Source organism: Bos mutus, chromosome 16 (assembly GCF_027580195.1).
Source record: "Bos mutus isolate GX-2022 chromosome 16, NWIPB_WYAK_1.1, whole genome shotgun sequence".
NCBI lineage: Eukaryota > Metazoa > Chordata > Mammalia > Artiodactyla > Bovidae > Bos > Bos mutus.
In genome coordinates, this window is record NC_091632.1 from 35,095,631 (window position 1) to 35,119,297 (window position 23,667).

The following is a 23,667-nucleotide window of genomic DNA, read 5'->3' on the forward strand; positions in this document are numbered from 1 at the left end:
TTGAAGCCAGGAGCCCCGGCAGGGTCCCAGGACCGCTGAGCGTGGGAGGCGGAATATGGATTTGGGGAGAGGGTAGGACACAGGACGGAGAGGGTCGGTGTGCTGGCTCGAACTTAGTCATGAAGTGGGGGAAGGGGGACTGCCCTCGTCTGGACCCAGCAGCCGGGCGCTTTCCAAGAACCACCAAAATGCTCCCCTGGAGCCTCAAGGCTGCCCGCCAGCCACTTGGCGCTGACCCTGCTGGCCCGGTGCGCCACTGTCACTCTGGGCTCAAAGCCTGGATGGAGAATGGGGAGGGCCCGCACCCCCGGCCTCCTCTGGCTGGGCGCCTCTCCACTCGGAGCAATTCCCCCAGCCCCCATCCCGTCTCCCCTCCCGCAGTCCGCTCCGCCCCGGCGGGCCTCCCGCCCGGCCCTGGATCCCGGTTCCCCCAGCCCAGAGGCGCCCTCGCCTCCCTCCAGCCTAGCTCGGCTCCTCAGCCAGGCGCAGCCTGAAAGTCGTCCCGTCGAGTCTTCTGCTCTCAGGACACCCGGCCCCCAGCCCCTACCCAGAACTGTCCAGACTTCGGTCCTGCTTGCGCGCCGCAGGGAGCGCCTAGTGCAGATTCCTGGCTCCCTATGGCCCCCACCCCCGCACCTTGTGCGCTTTCTCTGTCGCCTGCCAGGTCCTTCCGCTGGCCCCGGCAGGTCCCTCTCTCTCCTGGCACACAAACCCCTCTCCGCAGGCGCCGTCCCTCTTCCTTAGCCTGGTACTCACTTGCCACGTCCCCTCCCGTCGCGTCCCTCCCCTCTTGCGGGGTCCCTGTCGCCAGCGCCTGCGGGGGACGTGTCCTCAGCTGACCAGGATGGAGGTTCCACTGCCGGGTCTCATGCAGTGTCGAGGGGCTTGGGGGGACTCTGTTTGGGAGAAAAGCTGCCGAGTCATTCAACTTCCAGCGAGTTTGGGGACCCCAGCTGACACTCCCGCCTAAGCCTAAGTCCCTGGCGTCTGTCCCTTCTCTGGCGTCCCGGGCCCTCCTCGCCCCCCCACTGCCAAGTGACCCCGCCCAGCGGGCCCTGCCCAGGCCACCGCCACCGACCCAGAGGCCCAGGTCCCTGCGCCCCAGGCTGGAGGCGGCGAGGGTGCTCCCGACAGTGGGCGGCCAGCTGGTTCCCTTCAGGGGCGGCCGCGCGCCCTCCCCCCGGGGCTGTAATCCGAGCCGCTGCCGCGCCGCCCCACCGCCCCAGCCCCGACAGCGAGTCCGCAGGCGCCATGGGCCGCGGGGCCTGCGTCCCCTCGGCGGCGTCGGGGGCTGGCGACCGGGCCCGCCAGCTTGGAGCGGTGCTGGGCGCGCTGTGCCTTTTCCCCGCGCTCGTGCTGTTGGCCTGGCCAGGGACCCCAGCGAACGGGGCCGGGGCGAGAGTAGCGCAGGTGAGAGCGGGCGCGGGAACGGGTGGGTCCGGCCCCAGCTCCGCTATCCGGGCGTGAGTCCGCATGTCCGCGGATGCGGGGGGAGGGGCCGGTGGGGGGCAAATCTGCCGCCAGCTCCGCCCACTCCGACCTGGCTTGTTTTTAGTAATTTTTTCTTTCTGTTAAGTAAACCCGGCTCAGGGTAGAAAACCAGAAACAGCCGAAAGGCAGAAAGAGGGGCCATCAGCGCTCCCTGGAGCGCGCCCCCTTTCCAGGCCCTTTTCCTCGCGACCTGGGGCTTGGGGACAGTCCCTACTGCCTCCCCACGGAGCACTTGCTTCCCTTTAAGGGAGGCGCTGCGCCCCAGACTTCGGGCGTCCTGGCCTCCGGGAGCCTCAGTCCGCCGCACCCACCGGTGCCCCGCAGACGCCGCTACACGCTGACCCCGGCCAGGCTGCGTTGGGAACACTTCAACCTTACGTACAAGTGCGGCCCTGGCCCTGGAAGGTGGGTGGTGCAAGCCCGGTGCCTCCTTGCCGCCACCCCTGACCGTGACTCCTACCCCAGGATCCTCTCCTTCCCGAGGAACCTGCTCAGCCCCAGCGAGACTCGGCGGGGTCTGGCCGCCGCCTTCCGCATGTGGAGTGACGTGTCCCCCTTCAGCTTCCGCGAGGTGGCCCCCGAGCAGCCCAGCGATCTCCGTATAGGTGGGCGCCGTGCCCCTGCCCCCGCCCCACCCAGAGGCCCTCTCTCAGGCCCGTGCTCCCCCAGGCTTCTACCCCGTCAACCACACGGACTGCCTGGTCTCCCCGCTGCACCACTGCTTCGACGGCCCCACGGGCGAGCTGGCCCACGCCTTCTTTCCCCCACACGGCGGCATCCACTTTGACGACAGCGAGTACTGGGTCCTGGGCCCCACGCGCTACAGCTGGAAGAAAGGTGACGCGGTCCTGGCCTCCCATGGGGCCCCTCCACCACAGTGGGAACAGCGGGGATCTTTGAGGGGTCGTGCAGGGGATTTGGGGTCAGGCTGGCAGGGAGGGGAAGGCTGGTCCGAGGCCGTAGGCCTGGGTTCCGGGAGTCCTGAAGCCCCTCCACCCCCACACCGCTGGAGCCGGAGCCGGAGCCGCATTCCTGGGGGCCAGCTCACCGCCTAGCCGGCCTGGAACATTCTTATCTTCCATGGCTGCGGCGGGGAGGCTCCCTGCGCTGCAGCAGCTGTGCAGGCCGCGGGGAGCAAGGAGGTTGGGTGGGGGTGGGTGCTGGGCCGGGTACCGGGCGCTGACCGGCCGGGCCCGCAGGCGTGTGGCTCACCGACCTGGTGCACGTGGCGGCCCATGAGATCGGCCACGCGCTGGGCCTGATGCACTCCCAGCACGGCCGGGCGCTCATGCACCTCAACGCCACGCTGCGCGGCTGGAAGGCACTATCGCAGGACGAGCTGTGGGGGCTTCACCGGCTCTACGGTGAGTGCGGGACCGGCGGTGAGCTGCGGGAGCGGGGGCGGGCGCGTCCTGAGGTCAGTCTGCCTCCGCAGGCTGCCTGGACAGGCTGTTTGTGTGCGCGTCCTGGGCGCGGAGGGGTTTCTGCGACACCCGCCGGCGACTCATGAAGAGGCTGTGCCCCAGCAGCTGCGACTTTTGCTATGGTGAGGTCGGGTGTCCGCCTGGCCTGGGTGCTCGGGGGGGCGCCCAGCGCTGATCTGGCTCCCCCACCCCGAGCAGAGTTCCCCTTCCCCACGGTGGCCGCCACCCCGCCGCCCCCCAGGACCAAAACCAAGCTGGTGCCCGAGGGCAGGAATGTGACCTTCCGTTGCGGTCAGAAGATCCTCCACAAGAAAGGCAAAGTATAGTGAGTGACCCGCCCCGGCGCCCGACTGGGGATGGGGTGGGGGCGCGGGGAGCGCGAAGAGGGGAGGGCGGGACCCTCCCTGCCCAGCCCTCCGCCCTCTCCGCAGTTGGTACAAGGACCAGGAACCCCTAGAGTTCTCCTACCCCGGCTACCTGGCCCTGGGCGAAGCGCACCTGAGCATCATCGCCAATGCCATTAACGAGGGCACCTACACGTGTGTGGTGCGCCGGCGGCAGCGCGTGCTCAGCACCTATTCCTGGCGCATCCGCGTGCGGAGTTGAGCGCCGTCCTCGGGGCTGAGGCCGCTGATAAAGCACTTTGTCTCTCAAGTCTCCTTGCCCTTTCTTGGGAGGGTGGGCGGCTGTTCTTGCGCCCAGCGGGTGGGGAGCCTGTTGAGCGGGCTGACCACTAGAGCCAGATCTGGCATGTGCTCAGTGCTGGGGAGGCAGGGCTCCCGTGGCTGCAAGAGTGGAGTGAGCTGGGGAGCGGGGCTGGGGGCACCAGCAAAAGGAACTAGTTTGGAGGAGGTGGGGGCCTCAGACAGAGAGCCTGTCCAGCCAGACTAGTAGCTGTTGGTCTTCCAAGTCAGGAAGAGATGGGCCCAAGTGGGGTTGGAGGCCACCCTTTATCCCCCCCTTCTATCAAGAGTGTGGGGGCCCAGGATCCCCGCACCCCCAGGGAGCACTAGCTCAGGATCCAGCACAGGACTAGCCGCTCAAAGAAGGATATACCAGACCTTTCCTCCAAGAATATTTTACTACATCTTAAAACACAGAAACAACCTTGTACAAAAACCCACTGTGGCTGAGAGTTCACATGCCTGGTTCTGGGGCCCTGCATTGAGGAGCAGGAAGGTGCCCCAGCAGCAGCCTGAAGATTTAAAAACTACAAAAATCTCCACAGCTCTGGTCCCAGTCCCAGCAATGACCGCCCGGCATGGCCCTCCCGTGGCCAAGTGTGTGGGGGTACCAATGCCCATCCTCCCCTCACAGGGCAAGTCCAAGTCATATGAAAAAGTACAGCCTTTCCTCCCACAACAAGGAAAATGTGATTTAATCCTACAAATTTACAAGCCAAGATAAAATAAAAAGAAAACGTGGAAAACCCCACGAGGCCAGCAGTCCAAGACTTGAGGTTGTACCCGTGGCAGCCCTGTGGCAGTGACGCCCCGGTCCACAATCTGGACCCAGACACCGCCTCCAGCGCCTGCGCGGTCGGTGCTCCCCAGGGTGGGTCCAGGTCAGCTGGGAGCCTCAGAACTTGAGGCTGAAGCCCGGGCCCGCAGCCGAGGCCCCCTGGTTTGTGGTGGTGAGGTGGAAGCCGGTCTCCTTCAGGTCATCGTCGCCCTGCGGACACAGTGGCATGTAGGGCCCGGGCCGGGCCAGCCCTGCCTCGGGGACTCCTCTCCCCAGCTCCTGCCCACCCCTTACCAGCTGGCTGTATCCCAGACCTCCCTCTGGAGGTCGTGGGCTGGTGCCTCGCTTCACCCTCTGCTGTTCGCTCTTGGCCGGCCACGTGGGGAACATGGAGGGGTCGATGGGGAGGGGGGTCTCACGGAAATACTCATGCTTGAGGCCATCTTCTGCGTTGACTCTCCGCCCAGGGAAATATGTCAGAAACCTGGGAGAAAAAGGTGCTATGTGCCACCAATGGGGCAGCCTGGGGGCAGGGCCAAGGTGGGCAGGGGCGGGGCGCAGGGCAGGACGCACTTGTTCATGAGGTCAAAGCCCTGGTCTGAGAGCAGAGCCCCGAAGCGCTTGCGGAGGTTGTTATAGGGGTACTCGGTGAAGGTCATCTTCTTGACAGCTGGGAGGTCGTTGTAGCCAGGCCAGATTTTCTCACTGGGGGTGCCGAGGTCCTACAAGAGGGAGCGTCTCGAGACACTCGGGTCGTGCAGGGAAGGGTGGCCCGGCCCGGGCACCTGCACTTGCCCCCAGTGGGCACCTACCTTGAACACTTTGTTGATCTGATCGATTTCTGACTTCCCAGGGAATAGCGGCTTCTGAGTCAGCAGCTCCCCAAAGATGCAGCCCACTGACCACATGTCCACGGCTGTGGAGTACTCCTGGGGGTCAGGGAGGAGTCAGGGAGTGCTCAGGGGGCTGAGGGCCGGCATGCCCCGGGGGCTCTGGAACACCCACACTCACCTTGGCTCCAAGCAAAAGCTCAGGGGCTCGGTACCACAGCGTCACGACCACTGGGGTGTAGGCCTTCAGAGGGGACCCATACTCCCGTGCCAGCCCGAAGTCCCCCACCTGTGAGGGGAGAGGGTGGGCTGCAGACGGCTCGAGGCTGGGAGCTGCCCTGCTCCCAGCCGCCGGGCAGGGCTCACCTTGAGGATGCCTGCGTGGCTCAACAGCAGGTTGGACGTCTTGAGGTCTCGGTGCAGGATCCAGTTGTCGTGGAGGTGCTTCACTCCGCGCAGCAGCTGGATCATCAGTGTCTTCACTTCCCCTGTGGCAACGGGAAGCACAGGGCTGGTGCCTGGCTACTCACCGCTGTGGCAGCCACTGGCCATTCCAGCATATGTGCAACCAGTGGGATAGGGTCACAGTTCAAGGTCAGCAGCCCCTCCACCCCTGCCCAAACAGCCCGAGGGTGGGACATCCCTCAGGGGATGTGGGTCCAGGGCCACCCCATGGGACTGACTGGGACCCACCTGGCAGGAAAGGCTGCTTCATGGTCTCCATGAGGCTCTTGAGGTCATGCTCTACGTAGTTCATGACGATGTAGATCTTGTCCATGTTGCTGCCCACGACGATCTCCTAGGAAACAACAGCAGGTCTGAGGGGTCAGGGCCCCAGCCAGCCCTGCTGCCACCAGCGCTCCCAAGAGACGTGAGATCCCAGGGCCGGACACCCGGTGACACAGCAGGGACACCCCCAAGTGTGATGGCCACTAGGGGCGCAGCACTGGGGGCCCTGTGGGCAGAGGTGCATGGGCCTCACCCTGACAGTGACGATATTGGGGTGTTGCGCCTTGAGGATGGTGTTGATCTCCCTCAGTGATGTGATTGGGAAGCCCTCCTTCTCCTTCTCCATTTTCAGTCGCTTTAGAGCCACAATTTCATCTGAAAAGTAAGTTACCGGAAGACAGACACTGAGGAGACCTTCTTCTACCCACAAGCTCCCATTTATGGCTGTCCCCTAGAATCACAGGACGTGGTCAACTGGCCTCCCTGGGGGCTCAGAGCTTGGACCGCCTCCATCTCTGAGGCCCTGGCCCCCGGGCACACATCTGCTTAGGTGCTGTCACTCCAGGCCTGGCCTGGTGAACTCCATACTCACAAGCAGCACAGGGCTTCTTGGTCAGGCTGACTTCTGTGGGTGCCAAGAGCCAGCTGCTCAGGTGTGCACCAGCCAGGTGAGGCCCCATGAGGGCCAGCACCAGGGGAAGGGTGATCCCTGGGATCAGAAGGAACCACGCCCAATGACTTTGACACTGAAGGTGACAGGGCCCTGTACACAGCCAGGGGCCTGTGGTGCTGGCTGGCACTCTGGGCCACCTGGTCCATGCCCCACACCCCCTTCCCTGTGGGGTACCACCCTGGGCTGCGTCCCACCTGTCTTCTTGTCCTTTGCTCTGTACACAACCCCGTAGGTGCCTTCCTCAATCCTGTTCAGACACTGGAACTCCTCCACACTCCGACAGCCCTAGGGGAGGCACCAGCGTGAGGGCATGATAGCCAGGTTCACAGCCCACAGCAAAGCCTCAACTAGACATCTCCAGAGGCCCAGATGGTGCTCAGGCAGGACCTGGGAGCAATAATCTTCTCAGCCTCTGCTTGCTCCTTCAGTGAGCAGGCGCCCTCTATCCAATAGCTGGCCCTGGGCACTGGCCCCCTGAGACACCTCCAGCCACTGATCCTAAGATGATGCAAAGACAGCAGGGACCCTCTGTGTTGCACCCTCAGCTGGCGCAGCAGCCCTCAGGAGCAGTGGCACCCTCAGTGCACCTTGGGCCCTCACCCTCTTGGGACCTGCCCCTCCCCCAAGTCCCTCCCTGCAGCACTTTGGTTACTGAATTGCAGGGCGATATGCACCACTGCCCTCTGACCCCCACAGGGCAATAAGGCAAGGAAGGTCAAGGGCCCATCTGCCCAGGCCGAGGCAGAAGTGACTGCAGAGCTGACTGCACACGAGGTGGCCTGACTCTTATGCAGGGGCCCCTTGTGGGAGTCCTGGCTGCAGTTGCATGAGCTGTCCTCCAGCAAGCCTACTGGACAAGAGACCAGACCATGACAAGGGATATGTCGGAGGCTAGGGGCCAGGCCTGGCCAGGGATAGACCCCCACAGTGAGGACGCAGCTTCTGCTCCCAGCCACCAGCCCCATCCATGGGCAACAAAGAGGAGGTGCCTCACCTGCAGGGCGGGCAGGTACTTGGGCAGCTCCTGCTTGAGCTCGATGGGTGACAGGGCTGGAGAGTCAGGCACAAAGTCCCCTTCGGTGAGGGCGCTGCTCTGGGGGGTGCCCTCACCTGCCTCCTCTTCCCCCTCTTCACTCTCTCCAGAATCGTGGTCAAACCGTGACTCTGGAACTTCAGAAATTAAACCCAATTTCAGAACCAGAGACAGACAGTGTCACAACCCCCACCCATTCTGGGGGGAATATGAGCACGACCGCCTCCAGGGGCCAGGACACACTGTGTCCCACTGCCCTGGACAGAGGGCGCTGTGTCTTGGGGCCACTGGCCAGGCTGGGACCACTGTGAGCTAATGACCAGTCGTCTGAGAAGGCTGGCCCAGAATTGGTGTCCAGTGGCCCAAGGCCTTGGCCTGGCTGTTGGCAGAGGCCACAAAGTCCCAGGCCAGTGACTGGTCTGTGGTCAGAGCCCAGCTGGTGTTTTCTAGCTCCTGTCCCAATGTCCAGGCCGAGCAGCCCCCAGAAGGGTGGCCAGGGAACCAGCAGCTGGGTCCTGGACATAGCAGCTGGGTGCCCCTGTGGCTTCTGGGTGGGACGTGCCACAGACAAGGGTTATTTGTGGGTCACGGTCCCACCACAACTCTGACATGGGTCAAGCACCCTGGTCAGAGGTGGACGAGGAAGAGGTGAACCACCACTTGGGGGCTTCTCACCAACCAAGACGTGGTTCTCATTCTCTCGCTCCTCATCTTCACTCATTTCTTCTTCACTCACTTCTTCTGCAAGAGAAACAGGTGTCAGCTAAGACCCTCTACAAGAGGTAGCAAAGGGCCCTCACATGATCAGTGGGGGTCTCACGAGGTCCCAGTCAGCAAGGCATTTTCAAGATGGATATTTGTTTACTTAGACTTTATTGTTGTGTAACTTCTAAGCTCCTATCACATTAAGCCTCAGGCTCGAGCTCACCGGCTGATTGTCCAGACACATCCTCAGAGTTGCTTCCAGTCTCCTCCTCCTCCTCTTCTTCCTCTTCCTCCTCTTCCTCCTCTGACTCCTCACTGCTGCTCCCCTCTTCCTCCTCCTCCTCCTCTTCCTCCTCCTCAGAACCTGACCCCGACTCCGCTTTAGGAAGAAAACAGGCAGCAGTGAACTTGGGGCCCGCCTTGTGGTGGCTGAGTTGGGCAGGGCCGGGCAAGCAGTCACCTGACGAGGACTCAGCGGAGCTGGTCTTCCTCTCGCTGTCGCTGACGTCCTGCAGGTCGGACAGCAGGTCTCTCTCTTCCACTTTCTCTTCTTTCACTTATAAAATAAACCATTGAAGGTGAATGTGGGGCAATGTTTTAAAATAAAACATTAGATGGTGCTTCTTATATAAGAGGACCAGCTCATCTACAGACACTTGGGAGGAAGACAAGTCTTCAAATCCTCCAGCGCATGAACTTACACAAATAGCCCATCACACACACAGGTACTGCAGCACCCTGTGATGTTGTGAAGCATCAGTCTCTGAACTCAGGTGTCCCCCTAGCAAAGACCACCCTGTGCTGGGTCCGCAGGCGCTGTGCGGCCTTACCTGGCTTCCGGCTGTCCCCCGGCTCAAGCCTTTCTCGAGGAGGCCGGAGTGGGCTACGGCTCCAGTGGCTGGCTTTCACCTTATCGCTGTAGTCCTCTCTCACGGTCCGGTGATGTGCAGACACTGCGCAAGAACAGCACAGGGGCTGGGGGCAGTCCCCTTTTCCTCTAGGCGCACACATGCCTACAGCCCGGGAAGGAGTCCAGGAAGCCACCAGAGGACCCACGTGGGCATTCTAGACTGCTCTCTACTGGTCAAAGGCAGGGGACAGAACCCACCTCCTCAAGCCCAGGCCTATCACCCACTGGGCATTAGGGAGGTGGACACCAGACATGGCTATCCAGGGTGCACAGCTCACACCCCGGGACCTGCAGCATCACCTAGCCCTCTTGCTCGCCCCCGCCCACCTTGCCCTCCTTCAGCCTTCCCCTACCCTTCCGCCTCGCCCAACTCCCGGGCTCCATCCACCTCAGGGGCCCCACCCACCTTCCCGCCGGGCCTCCCGCTCCTTGCGCCTCTCCTCGGCCCGCCGCTCCCGCTCCTTCTGCTCCCGCTGCTCCTTCTGCTGTTCCCGCATCTTGCGTTCCCGTTCTCGCTTCCTCTCTAACTGCTCGAGGCGGTCCCTGGAACAGGAGCACACCAAATCTTTTCTCACCCCCGAAACCGGAAGCTTTCTTTTTGGCCCTCAGTGCTTTTTGCTGCATTTATAAACTATCCCTCTGGCAAGCCATTTCAGTATTCTTGCCTTGAGAACCCCATGAACAGTATGAAAAGGCAGAGAGATACAACAGTGAAAGATATACTCCCCAGGCCGGTAGGTGCCCAGCATGCACCTAGAGAAGAGTGGAGAAACACCTCCAGAAAGAATGAAGTGAAGGAGCCCAAGCGAAAACTACACCCAGTTGTAGATGTGACTGGCGATGGAGGTACACAGTTGGAGGCTGTAAAGAACAAGATTGCGTAGGAACCTGGAATGTTAGGTCCCTGAATTAAGGTAAATTAGAAGTGGTCAAACAGGAGATGGCAAGGGTGAACATCAACATTTTAGGTATCAGTGAACTAAAATGGACAAGAATGGGAGAATTTAATTCAGATGACCATTGTATCTACTACTGTGGGCAAGAATCCCTTAGAAGAAATGGATGTCCATCACCAATCCCGTAGCTTGCTCAAACTCATGTCCACTGAGTCAGTGATGCCATCCAACCATCTCATCCTCTGTTGTCCCCTTCTGCTGCTTTCAATCTTTCCCAGCATGCAGGTCTTTTCCAACCTGTCAGCTCCTCCCACCAGGTGGCCAAAAGATTGGAACTTCAGCTTCAGCATCAGTCCTTCCAATGAATATTCAGGACTGATTTCCTTCAGGATTGACTGATTTGCTCTCCTTGCAGTCCAAGGGACTCTCAAGAGTCTTCTCCAACACCACAGTTCAAATGCATCAATTCTTCAGTGCTCAGCTTTCTTTATGGTCCAACTCTCACACCCATACATGACTACTGGAAAAACCATAGCTTTGACTAGAAGAACCTTTGTTGGCAAAGAAGTATCTCTGCTTTTTAATATGCTGTCTAGGTTGGTCATAGCTTTTCTTCCAAGAAGCAAGTGTCTTTTAATTTTATGGCTGCAGTCACCATCTGCAGTGATTTTGGAGCCCAAGAAAATAAAGTCTGTCACTGTTTCTACTGTCTCCACATCTACTTGCCATGAAGTGATGGGACTGGATGCCATGGTCTTTGTTTTTTGAATGCTGAGTTTTAAGCCAGCTTTTTCACTCTCACTTTCATCAAGAGGCTTTTTAGCTCCTTTTCATTTTCTGCCGTAAGGGTGGTGTCATCTGCATATCTGAGGTTATTGGTATTTCTCCCAGCAATATTGATGCCAGCTTGTGCTTCATAAAACCCGGCGTTTTGCATGATGTACTCTTCATATAAGTTAAATACAGAATGTAGGTGCAGTCTTAAAAATGACAGAATGAGCTCTGTTCGTTTCCAAGGCAAACCATTCAATAACACAGTAATCCAAGTCTATGCCCCAACCACTAATGCTGAAGAAGCTGAAGTTGAATGGTTCTATGATGACCTACAAGACCTTCTAGAACTAACACCAAAAAAGATGTCCTTTTCATCCTAGGGGACTGGAATGCAAAAGTAGGGAGTCAAGAGATACCTGGAGTAAGAGGCAAGTTTGGCCTTAGAGTACAAAATGAGGCAGGGCAAAGGGTAACAGAGTTTTGCCAAGAGAATGCACTGATCATAGCAAACAGCCTCTTCCAACAACACAAGAGAAGACTCTACACATGGACATCAACAGATGATCAATACTGAAATCAGACTGATTATATTCTTTGCAGCCAGAGAAGAAGAAGCTCTATACAGTCAGCAAAAACAAGACCTGGAGCTGACTGTGGCTCAGATCATGAACTCCTTATTGCCAAATTCAGACTTAAATGGGGGAAAGTAGGGAAAACCACTAGGCCATTCAAGTATGACCTAAATCAAATCCGTTACGATTATACAGTGGAAGTGACAAATAGATTCAAGGGATTAGATCTGACATACAGAGTGCCTGAAGAACTATGGATGGAGGTTTGTGACATCCTACAGGAGGCAGGGATCAAGACCATCCCCAAGAAAAAGAAATGCAAAAAGGCAAAATGGTTATCTTAGGAGGGCTTGCAAATAGCTGAGCAAAGAAGAGACGTGAAAGGCAAAGGAGAAAAGGGAAGATATACCCATCTAAATGCAGAGTTCCAAAGAATAGCACAGAGAGATAAGAAAGCCTCCTCAGTGATCAATGCAAAAAAAAAAAAGATGAAAACAACAGAATGGGAAAGACTAGAGATCTCTTCAAGAAAATCAGAGATAACAAGGGAACATTTCATGCAAAGATGAGCACAATAAAAGACAGAAATGGCATGGACCTAACAGAAGCAGAAGATATTAAGAAGTGGCAATATACACAGAACTATACAAAAAAGATCTTAATGACCTAGATAACGACGATGGTGTGATGACTCACCAAAGCCAGATATCCTGGAGTCCAAAGTCAAGTGGGCCTTAGGAAGCATCACTACACACAAAGCTAGTGGAAGTGATGGAATTCCAGTGGAGCTATTTCAAGTCCTAAAAGATGATGCTGTCAAAGTGCTGCACTCAATATGCCAGCAAATGTGGGAAACTCAGCAGTGGCCACAGGACTGGAAAAGGTCAGTTTTCATTCCAATCTCAAAGAAAGGCAATGCCAAAGAATGTTCAAACTACCATACAATTGCACTCATCTCACATGCTAGGGAAGTAATGCTCAAAATGCTCCAATCGAGGCTTCAACAGTACATGAACCAAGAACTTCCAGATGTTCAAGCTGGATTTAGAAAAGGCAGAGGAAGCAGAGATCAAATTGCCAACATCCGCTGGATTATTGAAAAAGCAAGAGTTCCAGAAAAACATTTACTACTGCTTTATTGAGTACACCAAAGCCTTTGACTATACGGATCACAACAAACTGTGGAAAATTCTTCAAGAGAGAATACCAGACCACCTCACCTGTCTCCTGAGAAATCTGTATGCAAGTCAAGAAGCAACAGTGAGAACCAGACATGGAACAACGGACTGGTTCTAAATTGGGAAAGGAGTATTCCAAGGCTGTATACTGTCACCCTGCTTATTTAATTTATATGCAGAGTACATCATGTGAAATGCTGGGCTGGATGACGCACAAGCTGGAATCAAGACTGCCAGGAGAAATATCAATAACCTCAGATATGCAGACGAGAACACCCTTATGGCAGAAAGCAAAGAATTAAGAGCCTCTTGATCAAAGTGAAAGATGAGAGTGAAAAAGTTGGCTTAAAACTCAACAGTCAAAGAACTAAGATCATGGCATCCGGTCCCATCACTTCATGGCAAATAGATGGGGAAAATGTGGAAATAGTGAGACTTTATTTTGGGGGGCTCCAAAATCACTGCAGATGGTAACTGTAGCCATGAAATTAAAAGATGCTTGCTCCTTGGAAGAAAAGCTATGACCAACCTAGACAGCATATTAAAAAGCAGAGACATTACTTTGCCAACAAAGGTTTGTCTAGACAAAGCTATGGTTTTCCAATAGTCATGTATGGATGTGAGAGTTGGACCATAAAGAAAACTGAGCACTAAAGAATTGATGCATTTGAATTATGGTATTGGAGAAGACTCTTGAGAGTCCCTTAGACTGCAAGGAGAGCAAATCAGTCCATCCTAAAGGAAATCAGTCCTGAATATTCATTGGAAGGACTGATGCTGAAGCTGAAGTTCCAATCCTTTGGCCACCTGATGGGAAGAGCTGACAGGATGAAAAGACCTGGGAAAGACTGAAGGCAGCAGGAGAAGGGGACAACAGAGGATGAGATGGTTGGATGGCATCACTGACTGGATGGACATGAATTTGAGCAAGCTCTGGGAGTTGGTGATGGACAAGGAAGCCTGGCATTTTGCAATCCGTCGGGTGCAGAGTCCTACACGATTCAGCGACTGAACTGAACTGAACTGGGTTTTTCAGCCCACAAAGGGCTTTTAAAAACCAGAACTCGAGTCCTGTTAACCCCATCCCTAACAACTGGCCAAGAGGAAAGTTCTGGTCCAAGGAGGTAACTGCCTAGGGCTGAAACCCCACTTGGTCATTCTGCTCAGCTGATGCTCTGAGACACACCAGGGCTTTCCCCAGGTGTGCATAGTTTTAATCCACTTCTACTAGAAGGCAAGTCTTCCTGGGCCTTCCATCTAAGGAAAGGAAGGGAGCCATAGCCCCACGCAGGGATCTGGTTTAGGTGTTTACAGCCAAAACACTTCACTTTAAGCAAAACGGTAGCCGCAGCCCTAGGTTCTGATATACTGCTTCTATTCTCATTTAGTTCAAAACATTTCCAGGGAGTTCCCTGGCGGTCCAGTGATTAGGACTGGGCACTTTCACTGGTGGGGCCTGGGTTCGATCCCTATCAGAGAACTAAGATCCCACAAGTTGTACGCATTTTTCAGCCCTCAAAAATAAAAAGTCAAGCTCTTTCCTCCGCTGCCGCTAAGGTGCTTGGTTCTTCCGAGGAAGCTAAGGCTGTTTTGGGGCGAGGCCCTCACTTCATCCGGCGACTAGCACCGCGCTCGGCAGCCCCCACCTAGCACTCGCTCGCACCATGGCCTCCGTCTCCGAGCTTGCTTGTATCTACTCTGCCCTCATTCTGCACGATGATGAGGTGACGGTCATGGAGGATAAGATCAATGCCCTCATTAAAGCAGCCACTGTAAATGTTGAGCCTTTCTGGCCAGGTTTGTTTGCAAAGGCTTTGGCCAATGTCAACATCGGGAGCCTCATCTGCAATGTGGGGGCTGGTGGACCCGCCCCAGCGGCCGGTGCTGCACCAGCAGGAGGTCCTGCCCCATCCACTGCTGCTGCCCCAGCTGAGGAGAAGAAAGTAGAAGCAAAGAAAGAAGAATCTGAAGAGTCTGATGATGACATGGGCTTTGGTCTTTCTGACTAAATCTCTTTAGTAACACATTGAATAAAAAGCTGAGCTGTTTAAAAAAAAAAAAAAAGTCAAATAGTTTGTATTTTTCCTCATCGTTTCTTGTGCTGGCCATAGGTTTTTCAGAAATGGGTTGTTGGATTTCAAACATCTGAGGATACCCCGCCTGGCCCAGTTTCTTTCCGTTGCGAACTTTAATTGAACTCTTCTGTGATAAGAGGGCACACTTTGTTCAGCCTCAGTTCTTCTGAGACCCCTCACACAGCTTGGAGTTTTGTGGAAACACATCCTAGAAGCTTTCAGACGTGTGTCCTGCAGCTGCACTGCTGTGCCCACCTGTCAGGACGTTTGGCTGGTAGCATCTTCCAAATTGTCTACATCCTTGCTGATTTTCTCCAGCTTTACTACTGATGACTGGCATGGGACCCCGATGCTTCCACCCAGAGTCAATGGACTGCCTTCAGTTGTGTCAGGTTGGGGTCCAACACCAGGTGCCAAAACATTTACCCTGGTCGCATCTTCCTGCTCTGCATTTATGTCGTCATGAGGGTCTCTACCTCCAGTGTCTTTTGTAACATCCATTTTGTCTGACGTCAGTGTAGCCACTCAGGCCCTTTTACTGTTGTCGTGTGCATGGGCCATCCTTTCCCATCATTTCATTTTCTGGCTGCCACGTGGGGTGTGGGATCCTAGTTCCATGACCAGGGATCGAACCTGTGCCCCTTGCATTGGAAGCATGGAATCCTACCCACTGGACCTCCAACAAAGTCCTCCTCCTTTACTTTCAACCTACTTTTGTCTCCAACTCTAAGATGTCCCTCTGACACAGCACACAGCTGGATCTTGTTTTCTGTCTGACAGGCTCTCCCATGTTTGGTGCAGAGACTCATCTCACACTGAATGTAACTATGGATACAGCTGCTGCCCCCCGTACCCCCACCTTCTTTTGTCTTGTTTTTTGGTTTCTCTCTTTCTCCCAGTTGGGATGGTTTCTTTTTTGGCTGCACCATGAAGCGTGCAGGATCTTAATTTCCCAACCGGGGATCAAAACCAGGCCCCCTGTGGCAGAAGAGGGAGTCCTAATCACTGGACTACCAGGCAGTTACCCATTTGGGGTTTAAATGGGGATTTTGAGCAAATCATTTTAATTCCTCTATTTACTACTTTTTAGAAGTTGCTCTAGAGATTGCAGTGTGCATCTCATGAGATTAAGCTCCAGGAAATGCAGATCTTGTTCACGTACAGCCCCCACTCCCATTTCCTCCTGCAGTTTATACACATTATGGCTACTTGACCACAGTGTTTTAATCATTGTTTTATGCAATCCTGTGTCTCTTGTAGTAATTCAGACAAGATGGGAGAAGAAGCATGTTTACAGGGGCTTTTGTCCCAACCTGCAATTCAGCCACGCCCAGGGCTAGCCTTTTCTTCTGGTGTCATTTCTGCTCAGCTTGAAGGTTGTCCTTAAGCACTTCCCAGAATGCCCACGTTGCTGGCAGAGAGCCTCTGCTCACTTGCCCTCACTTGGGAGGCAGGCTGTGACGCACACAGAATTTTGGGCTACCAGCATTCCTGCCCTTCCCCACTTTCCCATTGGTTTTCCTGGTACAACTGTTGCTTTGTACTTATACTATTCGGGGTTCACTGAGCTTCTCTGATATGTAGATAAATATTTTTCATCAAATTTGGGACAGTTTCAGCTGTTCCCCCTTCCTTCCAAGACTACCACTGTGCACATGCTGGTCCCATAGACGCTGTCCCTCAGCTTTTCTTCAACCTTTTCCTCGCTGTCATTAGAAGGCACGATGTCCATCTTCAAGTTCCATGCTTCTAGGTCGCCAAGTCTGGAACACACTGTTTCTATGATGTTTTTCTTCCTTAGAAGGGGTTAAATCCTATTTGTCTTAGAGCTCTCTGTTGAACACTGGACATTCTAGACAATGTCCTGCAGCAACCATGCCTTCCAACCTTTCCTCCCAGTTGCTGCCATTCAGTGACTGTGAGGCTAACCCTGTGAGCTCGCCTTGTACAGTGTGGCCACTGCTGCACCGTTCCATGTGCTTCTCTTTATTTTCAAGCATGGATTCCTTGGGGTCACTACTGTGTCTGCATAGCTGTGTGCCCCTACCACACTGGACAGAGCACGGGGCCTGCAAACATAGACCCTTCTCACACCTGCCTTCCCTGCCTTTTGTGGGGCCCCAGCTGCTGGGAATGTCCACACCTTCCACCCTACTACTCCCCTCCTGCAGAGCAGCCCAGCTCCCAAGCTCTCCCTGGAAATGACCACAGGACACAGAGGTAGCCTAGGGGTCACGCCTAGGCCATGTAGGACAGACCTGGGTTAACAGATATTCCTCTGGGACTCTGAGCCCACAGAGAGGCCCCTGGAGACAAAAGCACCAGAGGCTGGTGTCCTAGCTCCTGGCCATTTCAGGGCCTTTGGGGTTTCTTTGTCTTTTTTGTTTGTTTGTTTGGAAGAACCCGAGTCTACTTCTATTGTAACCCCTGAGAACCCTAAGCAATATGCCTTGTTGGTCAGTCTTCCTGGACAAGGTCCCTAGAACAGAGCAGGCGCCTGGTGCACACCCACCGGCCAAGCAGGCGGCAAGTCACCCACAGCGAAGCCCCTCCTCGCTGTGCCACAGGTGCACACGCAGGGACGGGCCGCCTCCAGGATGGCTCCACAGGGATGGGACAGCGGCCTAGCCCGCCTCGCCCCAGGCTCGTCCCTAACCACCCTCACATGGACGTCGTCTGAGGGTGTGGACAGCCCCCCGACCCCTAATGGCCACCACCCCCCCTACTCTCCTTCCCCCGCAGTTGCAGGTCTGGCCCAAACCTTCACTCTTCACCTCTCAGCTCCTCCTAGACTCCCAGCTCCCTCCAGCAGTATCCTTCCCTGAGGGACCACCTCAGAAGCTGAGTCGGGGACTCTGCCTTGAGTCAGGACCACATTCTCTCACCCGCTCAGCCGGGCTCCTGGGCACCTGAGCAGCCTCGGTGCACAGGTTTTTGTTCCCCTCGTCAACTTCTGTCACCTCACATGTGCAGCCCCATGTGCAGGGAGCCCTCGCTCCCTTCAGGACAAGCCTCTGGGCCGCTTCCTGCCCAGTTCCCGTCTGTGTGACCTGCGTGCCCTCTCTGCTGTCATCAGGGCACCTACCTCTCCCTGCGCGAGTGCTCCCGGGCCAGCTCCCTCCGCTTCTGCCGCTCCCACTCCCTCCGAGCCTTGTCCTGCTCCTCCCGGTGCCGCTTCCGGCGCTCATGCTCCCGCTCCTTCTCTTTCACTCTGGCGTGCTTCCCTATGGGCAAATAGCATGTGTCGTGAGAGGAGACTTAACCTCCAAAACTCAACAATACCCAGTGAAAAAAAGAAAAAATATCTAATCAGTGACTTCCCTGGTGGTGTAGTGGTTAAGGATCCACCTACCAATGCAGGGGACAAGGGTTTGATCCCCAGTCCAGGAAGATCCCACATGCTGCGGAGCAATTAAGCCCATGTGCCTCAAAGACTGAAGCCTGTGTGTCCTAGAGCCTATGCTCTGCAACAAGAGAAGCCCCTGCAATAAGAAACCTGCACTGCAACAAAGAGTAGCCCCTGCTTGCTGCAATTAGAGAAAGCCTGAGTAGCAATGAAGACCCAGTGCAGCCAAAAAAAAAAAAGACTTGGAGAAACAACCATGACTTTTATTTAAAAAAAAAAGAAAAAAGATGAAGACATAAAACGCTAGGCAGTAAGCGTGAAGTTAAGAAAAAAAAACAAAAATAACGTGATTATCACTGAACAGAACTGTGGTCTCTATCTTCTCAATTTTCTGTATTAAATAAACTGTGATTAGGCTACATTAGTCTCATGATTTTAAAAAAGTCATCCTTTGTAAAGAACACAGGACAAAGCTTAACTCCTTTTAGTTTCTGCATCACATTATAAACCACATTAGCCACCTGCGTTTAACAAGATTTACATCAGGCCCAGGTTCAGTTTCCCAATATCCCTAAGAAGCTCTCGATATTGGTGTGACAGCAAACTCACTACTTGGACTTCATCAAGCATCTGTTTCTTAAAAGCAATTGAGCACTGAAGAGCGGCCTTCCCACGCTGAATTAAGACACAGACCAGCTTCCCCAGAACAATGCAGTGAGGGGAAAACACACCAAAAGGAAAATGAAGTATCTATTCAGAATGATCTATAATAAATTTATACTTTTAGCTAAAATTTTATTCTCTTCTCTCTCAGCTGAGCTCTGAAGAACGTAGCAGATCATGAAGTAGGAAGGAGACCGTATCTGAACACAACACAAAATGAAACAAATGCTTTGTACCCCCTTCTGCTGAGTGACTGCGATGCCTACGTTTCTCTTTTCTCTTTTCGTCTTTCCTGTGATGTGCTTTTTCCTTCCGAGACATCTGCTGGGGTGGTTTGATAGCCAAAGAATCATCTTCCTCTCCTCTGCAATGAGACACCATGGCATTATGTCACCTGAGAGGGAAGTAGGGAGCACCAGGGCATCAGGGAGTCTCCCCAGCCCAGGGAAGGGAAGGGTTCAGAACATAAAGGAGAGCCTCAACCATCACCTCAAAGACTGTGCTCATTATGACACTCAGGCTTCCCTGGTGGCTCAGCCGTAAAGAATGTGCCTGCCAATGCAGGAGACATGTGCTCTATCCCTGGGTAGGAAAGATCCCCTGGAGAAGGAAATGGCAACCCACTCCAGTATTCTTGCCTGAGAAATACCAAGGACAGAGGAGCCTGGTGGGTTATAGTCCGCTGGGGTCGCAAAAGAGCCAGACACGACTTATTGACTTTAATAACAACGATTATGAAACTTAAGCCCAAACTGTGTACTAAACACAGATTCAGATGGAAAATACAGTGGAAATCAGTGTGTTATACGGAACAAAAATGCTCTCTGAGGAAACTCTAGGGTGTGACAGACATGCAGTGTTAATTATCTTGATCGTGTATAACAGCTTATCAAACTGCATACATTAAATCTGTGCAGTCTCTCACTTAAAAAAGCTGTTAAAAAAGAAGGTCCCACAATTTTAGTCAAACTTAATGACCTCAAAAGGTCATTTCATATTCCCAACTGAGTATAAAACCAAAACCTTGGGAGAATGCACAGTCTATACCTTTTAGCCTTAATTTCTCGTTATAGTGTTTTTGACTGTTTGATGATGGACATGAAGGGAAAAAAAGCGAGGAGAAGCCACAGCATAGGAAGAAATGTCAGAGGTGCAGCTTTGGCAGGACTGCTTCTGTTTCTGTTTCTCCTAGGCCTCGCTCAAGTATCTTTCAGCAGCAACTCTGGTTTATTTGTAGATAATTTTAGACAGTACGTATAGAAATCATCACAAACACCCAATTCCTTAAATGTACTATGTGAGTTGTGCTGACTTCACTGAAGAGCAATCACAAAGAAAGGAGCACACACTCACACTTCTCCTAAGCAGAGTGGGGAGCTGTTACCTGACACCACACAAGGCTCATTTCCATGGAGGTGGTGACCTCCAACTTACAAAATCACACTGAGAAGGGCCATAAGGGTCACACACAGCCAGATGTGAGCACACCTGCAGCCTGCAAGCTCCTCGGGGCTGCACCCTGCTCACCTGTCTTCCATGGAGTCCTCTCTTCTGTACGGCGAGTTCCTTATTGTTATCTCCATGCGGTGGTCCCTCAGCTCCCCCTCCTCAAGGGAATCCCGCTTGGAATCCCGGTCATCAGACTAAGAAGCAAGGAGAGAGTACTTTTCCTTACAGATAAGCCTATTTTTAATAAGATGCAAACCTTGCCAACATCCCAAAACCAACTTTCATACACACTTTTTCATATGACCAATGTGATAAAATCTAAAAAACTTTCATTCAAATCCCATGACATCAGAATTACAAATAACTCTGTAAACCAGAACCTGAGAAATTAAAACCAGCATATATGTAAAGGGACATTAGACTCTATGCCAAGTATGTTAGTTGTTTATATGAGACAAAACTGAGCCTTAAAGAATACTTCATACACCAAATAATTTGCAATATCTCATAAATATGTAAGAAAAGTCTGTTGCTAATCTTAAAGAAGAGGTATTTCTTTCAATGCTCCTCATTAAATTACTACACTTTTCCTATGTTATTAGGTAAACCAAGAAAGGTGTAAAACATTAATTTCAAGGCAACTTCCTACTATAGTAAAAAATACTTGGAAATGGTATCATGAGTATAATGATGAAATGAGAAAAATTAGTTCAACTGCACTAATGATTTTAGGTTCAAAATACTTTGTTTTCCATGTAGCTGTGGTCATCTATATGCAGCTTTTTAGTAAGTTATCAATCTGTCTTCAAAGTAAACTGAGCATCTGAATGTTTTTGTTAATTTTTAGAATAGATTTTGGGCTCACCTGAGACATTTGGAAGTACAAAAGAACTTCACCGAAGAAGCGTTGTTCTAATGGAAAAATGAGGGCAAAGAAATTAAATCTCCTTTAAAATAAAAACACTTACTTAAAAAACATAGCTTACATTTTTTAAGCGTTTTATCTCTGCTTTCTCCTCTTGTTCCTTCCGTCGTTTCTTTTCCTGAAGAATTTCATCTAAAGTTTTCACTTTCCAAGAGTCCTTTTCATCACCCATTTGAGTTAAAACACTGCAAAAAGACAAGAATTCAAACTGCTTCAGGACACAGCAAGCTATGGTTTGATGCTACGCTGTTCCTGGACACTTCTGCCTCACCACTTTTGAGCGCTTCAGTAGAAATCTTTGTTAAGAGGGATGAGCTATGCCAGAAATAAACCCACACACCTATGGTCAATTAATCTTCGACAAAGGAGGCAAGAATATATCATGGATAAGAAAATCTCTTCAGCAAGTGGTGCTGGGAAAGTTAGACAGCTGAATATAAATCAATGAAATTCAAACACATCCTCATACCATACACAAGAATAAACTCAAAATGGCTTAAAGACTTAAACATAAAACTTAAACATGACACTCTAAAACTCCTGGAAGACGTCATAGGCAAAACAATATCTGACACAAATCGTACTAATGTTTCCTTAGTAAGTCTCCTAGGCAACAACTAAACAAATGGGACCTAATCAAACTTACAAGCTTTTACACAGCAGAGAAATGATGAACAAAACAAAAAGACAACCTATGGGCTGGGAGAAAATATCTGCAAACAATGTGACTGACAAGGGTTTAATTTCCAAAATATACACACACCTCACACAACTCAATAACAAAAACCAGAAAACTCAATCGAAAAATGGACTGAAGACTTGAATAGACATTTCTCCAAAGAAGAAATACAAATGACCAATACGCACATGCAGAGATGCTCGACATCATTAATTATCAGAGAAATGTAAATCAAAAATATAATGAGGTATCACCTCACACTGGTCAGGATGGCCATGATTATTGGTTCATTTACTTTGAACATTGTTAATGGCAAAGAGTCGACTCATTGGAAAAGACTGATGCTAGGCAAGATTGAAGGTAGGAGGAGAAGGGGATGACAGCAGATGAGATGGTTGGATGGCATCACCAACTCAATGGACATGAGTTTCAGCAAGCTCCGGGAGATCGTGAAGGACACGGAAGTCTGGCATGTCTGTCCATAGGGTCGCAAAGAGTCAGACATGACTGAGTGATTGAACGACAACAAATAAATGCTGAAGAGGGTGTGGAGAAAAGGGAACCCTCCTACACTGTTGGTGGGAATGTAAATTTCTGCAGCCACTATGGAGAACAGTATGGAAGCTCCTCAGAAAACTAAAAACAGAGCTACCCTATGACCCAGCAATCCCACTCCTGAACATATATCCAGACAAAACTATAATTAAGAAAGTTATACATGTGCCTTCTATGTTCATAGCAGCACTATTCACAACAGCCAAGACATGGAAACAATCTAAATGTGTACTGACAGATGACCGGATAAAGATGTGGTATATATACCTATACATGCCACACACACACAGGAATACCACTTAGCCATAAAAAAAAAATATGAAATGCCATTTGCAGCAACATAGATGACCTAGAGATTATCATACTAAGTGAAGTCAGAAAGACAAATATTTTATGATATCATTTGTATGTGGACTTGAACATATGACACAAGTGAATTTATCTATGAAACAGAATCAGATTCACAGACATATACAAAAGACTGGGGATTACCAAGGGGGAAGGATGGAAATGAGATGGAGTGGGACTTTGGGATTAGCAGATGCAAACTAGTATATATACGATGGATAAACAGCCAAATCCAACTGTACAACACAGGGAACTATTTTCAATTTCTTGTGATAAATCATAATGGAAAAGAATATTAAAAACATGCGTGTGTGTGTGCGTGTGTGTATATATATATATATAAATGAATCACTTTGCTGTACAGTAGAAATATTAACATTTACAACATTGTAAATCAACTATACTCTGATTTTTAACAATGGAAAATAAGGGGCGGGGGGAAAGGTTTCAAAAAAAGAGTGATGGGTCGCGGAAAGCGACTGCTTGTATTCCAACCTCTTTTCTGTCATTCCTGTACGGTCTAGGGAAAGTTACTTCACCTCATTCTGTAAACGGTAAGAAAACCACCTGTGTGACGGTATCACAGAAGATTAAGTGAGATCTCCCAGGTAAAGCTCGTAGTTAGGTACCTGGCACTCACCGAGAACTGTTCTCGCCGTCAGGAGAATTTATTTGAAAGACCACCTGGGCCGCGTGGGCCACTGGCCCATTTGACGGCGGCAGCCCCATCACAAGATTAGGGGAGGTCTGGAGTGAAGGACTCGAAGGGCGCGCTCGCAAACCAGGCAGCGGGGCCCGGTTTTGGAGTTTCAGTCGTGCTAACCCGGGGTTCGGCCGGGCTGGAGTTAGCTCGGGGAACGCCTGGGCCCGCCGCCTCCGCGACTCCGAGTTCCGCGCAGAGCGAGATGGGCCGGGGAGGCGAGGAGTGTAGCCCAGCCCGGTCCACGCGCC

The 23,667-nt window shown here is 52.4% G+C and overlaps 2 protein-coding genes and 1 pseudogene across 11 annotated transcripts in view; 2 read left to right on the forward strand and 1 right to left on the reverse strand.

Moving 5' to 3' along the window:
- Positions 1 to 1,098: 1,098 nt before the first annotated feature.
- Positions 1,099 to 3,569, forward strand: MMP23B (matrix metallopeptidase 23B). 2 transcript variants are annotated; one of them, XM_070385065.1, is made up of 8 exons: positions 1,099 to 1,410; positions 1,739 to 1,875; positions 1,957 to 2,096; positions 2,161 to 2,328; positions 2,691 to 2,855; positions 2,927 to 3,037; positions 3,114 to 3,240; positions 3,328 to 3,569. In XM_070385065.1, exons 1-8 carry the CDS (start codon positions 1,252 to 1,254, stop codon positions 3,437 to 3,439), a joined length of 1,119 nt encoding a protein of 372 aa, XP_070241166.1. In that variant the 5' UTR covers positions 1,099 to 1,251; the 3' UTR covers positions 3,440 to 3,569. The 2 variants fall into 2 exon arrangements, with proteins under 2 accessions (XP_070241166.1, XP_014338359.2); XM_014482873.2 differs by having other exon boundaries at positions 3,347 to 3,569.
- A 408-nt stretch (positions 3,570 to 3,977) lies between these two features.
- Positions 3,978 to 23,667, reverse strand: part of LOC102271764 (cyclin-dependent kinase 11B) — a 40,522-nt gene continuing 20,832 nt past the window's right edge. For 7 of the 9 annotated variants that reach the window (XM_070385054.1, XM_070385057.1, XM_070385058.1 and 4 more), the window contains 19 exons: positions 21,196 to 21,319; positions 20,288 to 20,403; positions 18,997 to 19,124; positions 17,837 to 17,975; positions 9,663 to 9,799; positions 9,177 to 9,299; positions 8,807 to 8,902; positions 8,570 to 8,725; positions 8,317 to 8,382; positions 7,603 to 7,778; positions 6,803 to 6,893; positions 6,189 to 6,310; positions 5,900 to 6,005; positions 5,573 to 5,694; positions 5,388 to 5,495; positions 5,189 to 5,305; positions 4,950 to 5,098; positions 4,671 to 4,860; positions 3,978 to 4,586 (listed from right to left, as the gene is read on the reverse strand). In XM_070385054.1, coding sequence (XP_070241155.1) covers positions 4,494 to 4,586; positions 4,671 to 4,860; positions 4,950 to 5,098; positions 5,189 to 5,305; positions 5,388 to 5,495; positions 5,573 to 5,694; positions 5,900 to 6,005; positions 6,189 to 6,310; positions 6,803 to 6,893; positions 7,603 to 7,778; positions 8,317 to 8,382; positions 8,570 to 8,725; positions 8,807 to 8,902; positions 9,177 to 9,299; positions 9,663 to 9,799; positions 17,837 to 17,975; positions 18,997 to 19,124; positions 20,288 to 20,403; positions 21,196 to 21,319 — 2,359 coding nt within the window. In that variant the 3' untranslated portion in view covers positions 3,978 to 4,493. Of the gene's footprint in view, positions 4,587 to 4,670; positions 4,861 to 4,949; positions 5,099 to 5,188; positions 5,306 to 5,387; positions 5,496 to 5,572; positions 5,695 to 5,899; positions 6,006 to 6,188; positions 6,311 to 6,802; positions 6,894 to 7,602; positions 7,779 to 8,316; positions 8,383 to 8,569; positions 8,726 to 8,806; positions 8,903 to 9,176; positions 9,300 to 9,662; positions 9,800 to 17,836; positions 17,976 to 18,996; positions 19,125 to 20,287; positions 20,404 to 21,074; positions 21,122 to 21,195; positions 21,320 to 23,667 lie in introns of those variants that run through there. The other 2 variants (XM_070385060.1, XM_070385056.1) reach the window with 2 other exon arrangements.
- On the forward strand, positions 14,210 to 14,745 carry LOC102281485 (large ribosomal subunit protein P1 pseudogene; annotated as a pseudogene).

What these genes read in the sequence shown, in the direction of transcription:
- MMP23B (XM_014482873.2), top strand. Translation starts at nt 1,252, where the DNA reads ATGGGCCGCGGGGCCTGCGTCCCCTCGGCGGCGTCGGGGGCTGGCGAC. An exon ending in CACTTCAACCTTACGTACAA is followed by an intron (nt 1,876 to 1,956) that starts GTGCGGCCCTGG and finishes CTCCTACCCCAG; the next exon opens with GATCCTCTCCTTCCCGAGGA. An exon ending in CACAAGAAAGGCAAAGTATA is followed by an intron (nt 3,241 to 3,346) that starts GTGAGTGACCCG and finishes CCCTCTCCGCAG; the next exon opens with TTGGTACAAGGACCAGGAAC.